The sequence below is a fragment of the Musca vetustissima genome, unplaced genomic scaffold (genome assembly GCF_032173495.1).
Source record: "Musca vetustissima isolate MV318-11 ecotype Yass unplaced genomic scaffold, APGP_CSIRO_Mvet_v1 utg31910, whole genome shotgun sequence".
Classification (NCBI taxonomy): Eukaryota; Metazoa; Arthropoda; class Insecta; order Diptera; family Muscidae; genus Musca; species Musca vetustissima.
In genome coordinates, this window is record NW_026880045.1 from 16,284 (window position 1) to 24,217 (window position 7,934).

At 41.4% G+C, this 7,934-nt stretch overlaps 1 protein-coding gene across 1 annotated transcript; it reads right to left on the reverse strand.

The window, feature by feature from the left end:
• Window positions 1–6,816: 6,816 nt before the first annotated feature.
• LOC133325367 (ribosome-recycling factor, mitochondrial-like) lies at window positions 6,817–7,602 on the reverse strand. Its single transcript, XM_061534139.1, has one exon. It carries the CDS (start codon window positions 7,600–7,602, stop codon window positions 6,817–6,819), a length of 786 nt encoding a protein of 261 aa, XP_061390123.1.
• Between the last annotated feature and the right edge of the window lie 332 nt (window positions 7,603–7,934).

Sequence of the window (7,934 nt, forward strand, 5' to 3'; positions counted from 1 at the left end):
TGGTTGTGTGTGTCACATGTTGGCTATTAATGGCCGACTAATATATTGGGTTGTTGATTTCATTAGTAGACGAAATCTGTCTTGGAAAACGAAGGGTCACCGTTAAAGGCGGTCTGCCACAGGGAAGTTGTGTGAGTCCATTGATTTTTAATTTATATACCGTATAGCTTAATACAATTGTGGATGATAACTGCAAGAGGTTTCAATTTGCGGATGACTTTGACTGATGAAGCCAAGGTTATTTTACAATCCAAGCTGAATGAATTCAAGAATCTTTGTGAAAGGCTCAATCTAGGATTAAATTCGGAAAAAACTAACGCTATTTATTTTAACAGGAAGGGGAGGATTAAATTGGATTGGGTGTGCAGTCTTTCCCGAGGTTGTCAGTATAAAATACCTAGGTTTCACACATTGCTGCAAATAACTCGGCACGTGATCATGTAGAAAAAAACAGGTGAATAAAATAAATAAATTTGTAAATATTCTTGGTGGTTGCAAATTTAAAATTGACCCTGGAAAGGCATTGCAGATTTACAAGACTTGCAGCCTCAGCAGCTTAAGCAATTGGGGACAAAAAGTCCATTACAAGGTTCTAAACCACACCAAACTCTTTTTTGAAGAAATCTTTTGATCTTATGAAATCAACTCCCATTCTTTGTACAGAGTGCAGCTCAATGTGGCGAAAGAAGTTATTAAGGTATATGAACACAGTAGACCTATTGTCCGAATTTTGGAAGATGGACATCATGAATGGAATACCGGAATTAAAAAAACTGCAAACAAATACAAAGACATCATCTCATTAGTGAGAAAAGAGTGTCCGTTTGCATTTAAAGCAAAAAATGTTTCAGTCTATGATGACTTCTTTCTGGACGTGGCGAAGAATAAACAAAATTGTAGCCGTGAAGTGATAAGCAGTTTGTTTCAAGAAAAAATCAAGAAGCTGGAATATGACAAATTTGAAATTTTCTGTAGTGATGAATCAGTAGTAATGTCCGATATCACTGGTGCGGAATATGTCACTTATATCGGCGGAGTTGGTGACCATCACCAAAGTATTGGAGTTTCCGATTAACAATGACTTCAATAAAATAGCTGTGCTAACGGATAGTCTCAGTGGCATTTTGGCGGTTAAGAATGGTGGTAAGAGGAATTCACTGGTGGGAGAACTAGTTGTACTGGCGAAAGAAATATATGGTGAAATTGAGCTACATTACATTCCCGACCATTTAAACATATTAATAATGAAGCATCTAAACAAGCAAGGCAAATGGGCACTGAAATCAATACCCCTTTAACGAATGGTGATGGGACAATGCAGATAATAAAGATAATTTGGGCAGAGGGGAATATAGCTCCGTTCATGGTATAATTATTACAAGGTAGGGCACAGCCACCAACTAATTACAATTTTTTCTCAAGGTGGCTTTTCCATCAAATCAAAATACATGTTTTGAATACAATGTCAAATAAATTCAAAATAAATTGAAATATATTTAATTTAAGTGTAATTGAAATGAAAATGATGTTTTTAATACGTTCTTCTGGGAGTAATTACTTTGTTATGGATGAATCAAACATTTTATGTTATTCCCTACTGGATTTTGGGAAGAAATCATAACCTTTCATTCATTTTTCGCGTTTTTAGTTTAGTGTTGAAAAAATGTCAAATAAACACAAACACTTGTTGCGTATATTTATTTTATTTTTGGCAGAAGAGGCCACACGTGCATAGTTGCTTTTTTGTTATTCACCTCAAGCTACCCTACCTTGTATTATTGTACCATGATACCAATTATGAATGTTGTCAAAAGTAATTTATGAACAAATTGGAAACATATGTATGTATGGTAAAATTATAGAAGGTGACAGCAAAACCCAGCAGATTTGATTTCAACGTAATACTAGTGTCAATATGGATATGACAAATTATGTTTTTAAAAATCATCCAACAGGAAAATTGGGAACGCATACAATTCGAAATTGTTCTTTATTAAATATTCTCCCGTATTCAATTTACTCAGTCTGCCAGCTGGGAAAGTTTGAGGAAGCCAATCTTTCTTCATGGAATAACTCGCAGTTCCCAGCATTTTCATATTTGTTACACATATAAATAGCAATGGTTCAATTATAGGAAAGATGTGGAAGCGATAGAAACATAAATTTGATATATTTTCATTCATGTTTTTCAATTTTATTTTGAGCATTCGAAAATATTACATTTTCAAAATAAATATATTGTTACGTTCTTGGATTTTACTTAATCCCGTGTAGACGTTGTTTTATTTCCCAATACACTTCGTACTAAATAAAACGCGGGTTCTTTCCGATTACGATTATTACAATGATTTTATTGACACAATTTACTTTGCACGTTACTTTACAGCTTTACGTTACTTGACTGTTTCAATTCGCGATCTGATTCACAACTGACTGACTGCCTTTCGATTTCCCCTATTTATATGAGCCTCGCCTGTCGCTACAGAAGTTTCTAGACGATCTGGTAACACCTAGATTACGAACAATCTACAAATGCAACAAACACATACAACCTTACAGTGAGTAAACAATAACAACAACACATATACAGGCGAGGGGGCAACAAAGAAAGAGGAATTAAGTGATCATCAATGATGACGTTTAACAAGAATTGTACGTCAACAAAAAAATAGACAATGAAAGAGGAAATGGAAGGATGTAGAAAAATCCATACAGTAGTTGTTGTTGTGAAGTTATTCAAATAAACTGCGTAGTAGAAATTTACGTTACAATTCAAATTCTAAATTAACGGAATTCATCTAAATTAACTTAAATCTAAAGTTATATTCGTAACATTGCCCCCCGCTTAAGCCTGTTCGTCCCGAATAGGCACAGTTCCCGTTCCGTAGGGGGTCAGCCGCTCCAAATGTACAACTTTCATCTTCGACCTGGGACTGTCGCTCCTCTGGATGCGATAAACGACGTCATTTATTTTCGTGACAATCTTGTAGGGTCCTTCCCAGTGCGTTTGCAATTTGGGGCATACTCCTTTCTTTCGTTGTGGGTTGAACAATAATACCAGTTGCCCTTCCTGAAACCTATCGGTATTTGCCGCTCGATCGTACCTTGCCTTCATGCGGTTGCTAACCATTTTTATTCGATGTCGGACTGCATCGTGGACTTTACTAAAAGAGTTTTGACTGTCTTCATCTTGGTTCACATCGTCGTTTGGGGTAGCACCGAATATCAAATCGCCAGGTAGCTTTAATTCATTTCCGAACAGAACTTTGGCTGGGGCCCGGGATGTGGAATCATGAATGGCCGATCGATAAGCCAGTAAAAACTTGGGAATATGCTCATCCCAGTCTCGTTGGCCACTGTCCACCACTTTCCGTAGATGTTCTTCCAGGGTGCGATTGAATCTTTCCACCATGCCATCTGATTGTGGATGTAGGGGCGTCGTTCTGGTTTTCTTGATTCCGTAGGAGTCACACATTTCCTTGAAGATCGCTGATTCAAAATTCCTACCTTGATCGGAATGAACCTCAGATGGAACACCATAGCGACAAATCCAATTTTTGCTGAACACATCCACAATTGTCCTGGCTTCTTGATTTGGGATAGCATAAACCTCTGGCCATTTACTGAAGTAATCCATGACCACTAAGACATACCGGTTCCCAGAGTCGCTTGTTGGGAACGGTCCAGCTACATCCATAGCGATTCTTTCAAAAGGGGCTCCTGAATTATACTGCTGCATGTAGCCTCGACTCTTCCGTGTTGGACCTTTAGCTCTTATGGACCTTTCACAATTGGCGATCCAGTCGGCAATGGATTTTTGACAGCCGACCCAGTAGAATCTCTGCTTTACCTTTTCTGCGGTTTTTGCTATACCTAGATGTCCTCCACTTGGCCCATCGTGAAACTCCGACAAGACATCTCTTATTTTGGAGTCTGGGACGACGATCAAGTTCCGGTGAGATTTACCGTCCTCACCTTCCCATTTGCGATATAGGCAACCATCTATTATAAGTAGACTGTCCCACTGGGCCCAATAGGATTTTAAAAGAGGGCTTTCGGAGGTAATTTCTTTGCGACTAGGTCGCTTGCCCGTTTCTATGGCCGAAATTACTTTGCCCAGAATGGGATCTCTTCGTTGTTCCGTCGACCACCCGACTCGAACTGCAATAGTCGGACATCAACGATATTCTCTTTATTCTCAGCCTTTGAGCAGTGTCTGCATTCTACTTTGCATGGCCGACGAGACAGGGCATCAGCATTACCGTGTTTTCCGCCTTTTCTGTGCTTGATTCTGAAGTCATAACTCTGGAGCCTCTCGATCCAACGGGCTAGTTGACCTTCCGGATTCTTAAACTGCAGCAACCATTGGAGAGCAGCGTGGTCGGTCCTCAGCAGAAAATGCTGGCCATATAGGTATTTGTGGAAGTGTTTAACGCACTCAAGGACAGCAAGCAGCTCTCTCCTCGTCACACAGTAATTCCTCTCAGGCTTCGACAATGTTCGGCTGTAGTACCCGATGACTTTTTCCTGTCCGTCGATTTCCTGGGAAAGGACGCCATCGATGCCGCACGCACTTGCGTCTGTGTCCAGAACAAACTTGCCGCCAGGTATAGGGTATGCCAAAATGGGGCTCTGCATAGCATGTCTTTGAGCTTTCTGAATGCCTCCTCCTGGTCGTTGCCCCACTGAAACCTCTGGCCTTTTTGCGTCAAGCGGTGTAGACAGGCGGCGATGTTGACAAAATTTTGGAGAAATCGACGGTAGTATGTGCAGAGACCCAGAAAGCTTCGCAGCTCATGGAGATTTCGGGGCTGCGGCCAATCTCTGACGGCTTGAATTTTCTCCTTATCCGTCGATATGCCCTCCGGCGTCACGTGGTGCCCCAGGAACTTCACCTCTCGTTGGAAGAGACTGCACTTCTTTGGGTTCAGCTTGAGGCCTGAAGACGAAAGCTGCTGTAGAACATCCTTTAAGTTCTTGATGTGTTCGTCGAAGTTGCGTCCCATAACTATGATGTCATCCAGGTATATGAGGCACGACTTCCACTGCAGCCCTTTTAACACACGCTCCATCAGCCTTTCAAATGTAGCCGGGGCGTTGCAGAGTCCGAATGGCATGACATTGAACTGCCAGAGACCCCCATTAACGCCAAACGCTGTTTTCTCTTTATCTTTCTCGGCGATCTCTACTTGCCAGTACCCACTCTGCAGGTCGAGGGTGGAGAACCATGACGTCCCGGCTAATGTATCCAATGTGTCGTCGATTCTTGGGAGCGGATAGCTGTCTTTCTTGGTGACATCATTCAACTTTCGGTAGTCCACACAAAATCGGGTGCTTCCGTCTTTCTTCTTGACCAATACCACTGGGGAGCACCATGGACTTGACGATGGTTCTATTACACCACTCTTTTCCATTTCACTTATCAGCTTCTGTACCTCGTCTCTTTTCGCCAGGGGAACACTTCTTGGAGGCTGTTTAATGGGTCTCGCGTCTGCTGTATGGATTTCACCACTGATGTTCTTCCCTGGTGCTCTTTTGTCAACGCAAAGGTAGAGGCATATTTCCATAATAGCTGCTTAGCCTTGTTCCTCTCGGAAGGTGATAATTGGTGTGTCCACTCTTTTATGTAGCCGTCGAGGTGCTTCTTCTGCATGGCTGCTGGCTTTTCGGTGCTAGTTTCCAAATTAATTACAGCTTCAGCTGGTGTGCATTGTCCAACATCGGAAAATTGGCAAATTTGCTCTTGCTTGTTTGACAGGTTCAAAACTCTAACAGGAATCAATCCGTCCTTGTTACTTTTCACCAGGGCATTCGCTATTAGGATTTTACTGTTTATGTTTTCTGCTGGTTCCACCACCCACAACTTCTCGGCTCCACAATCTCCATTCATTGGTACCCATATTATTGCTTCGGCACAGGGCGGTATTATCTCTGGATGGTCCGTAATCAGACGTCTAATGGGTGTACTTTCATCGTAGCCCACGTTTAACGGAATTTCGACGTTAGACCAGGTCATCACACGCTCTTTCATATCCAGATTGATACCAAAGGCAATCATAAAATCTGCGCCTATTATCACTTCGTCTACGATATCGGCAACTATAAACTCGTAATTCTCCGATTTATTGGCAATAGTTAGTCTCAGGGTAATCTTGCCGTGTACTGCCGCGGGCTCCCCCGTTGCTGTGCGCAGTCTGACTCCATTAAGTTGCGTTATTTTTCCCTTTACCAGATCCGATCTTATGATGGACTTTGATGCGCCAGTATCTAACGTCAGAACTCGCTTGTCACCATTGATGTACCCAGTTGTTGTTAGGTTGTGACTTTTCTGTTGTACTATTGCTATGGAGATTGTGGGGCCATCGTCGATGGGAGCCAGTTCATGCCCCGCTGGACTGGCTCGATTTAGTTTAACGGTGACTCCTTGGTGGCCTGTTGAGCCATTCTTCTACCATCTTTCGTTGGAGGTGGTGACAATGACCTGGATCGTTTGCGCTTAGCTCTGCATTCGCGCGCAATATGACCTGCTTTATCGCAGTTGAAGCATCTAATCCTGGGCTTAGTCATCCCTACTGACTTTGTTTCTTCTTTTACCTGCCTCATGGCGTCCTTGATCGAGTTAACGAGAGATTTGGGTTCGCAACATTCGGTCTCCAGTTGACGAATCTTGTGGGTCTGGGGCTAAACAATTATTCTTTTTTGTTGTTAATTAATCCAGAATTTATTGGCAATATTTTTTTATTTTTGTTCACACATCTTCAGACTATTAACATTTCATTTGACAACTCAGTTTGTATTAACGAATCTTTACATAGACTATGAATCTCCAAGCAATTCCTTTTGTTTAGCTTGCAAAATTTTCTCGGCTTCGGCAATATATTTATCTGCTATAGCGGTTATCTGTGTCTGTACCGAAAAGACATCATCTTTCGAAAATTCCGTTTGCTTTTTAACCTTTTTAATGCAGTTATTTTGAATATCCTTGATGGAGTCGCGATATTTGATGAACAAATTCTTGGCATTCTTTGAAAGGTTCTCACGATGTTCTTTGGTAACTTTGGGTATGGGTATAAAAAGTGTTGTACCATCCTGTTGGGGATTTAAATTCATGCCGCTCTTTTCCAAGGCCTTGAGAACATCGGGTATGGTCTGGGGAAAGGCAATCATATTCACGACAATGGTTTTAGGATTCTTACGTGAGATTTGTGCCAATTCCTGCAGTTCATGTTCAGTGCCATCAACTGTAACGCGTAGTGTATCAATGGCCCCTGTTGTTGAACGTAAAGATAAATGCTTTATAAAGTCATCCTTCATTTGCTGCACTGCCTTTTGCATTTGTGCATTTACAGCATCATAATTTATGATGTCGCGCAAAAGTGTTTCATTTATTTCCACCTTGGCGGCCTTCTTTCCTTTTTCCTTTTTCTTGTCTTTGTTTTTTGCATAACAACATTCTGTGGTAGCGATCGAAGCTTTTTGCAATGAAATGGGCCATACGCTTGACGAAGCCAACGTAGTACTTCTACCGGCAGCCTTATTTAACGCTGGTACTTGTGAGCGAATTATATTCTGAATAAGTAAAGCACTTTGTCTGGTAAACATTTTAAATTGTGATTTTAACTAAAATGAAATCCGATTTGTTGCTTAAAATTGCAATGGTAATTTTGCCGTCTCTTGGGCAAGAGCAAACGAAACGGTTTCGGCAAATGACGCTTTTGGTGACGCATATGTTGCACATTTAATCTCAGGGTCACGTATGCCATTCACAAAGGTTTCGATTTTCATACGGTCCAGCAATGGGTGATTCTCTCCTGAATACGTCATTAACACCAAACGTTCCACCTCAGCTGCAAAGTCTTGTAACGTCTCGTTTGCCCTCTGTACTCTTCCCCTTAATTCCATAAGGTAGATGTTTTGTTTATGTTCGCCACCGT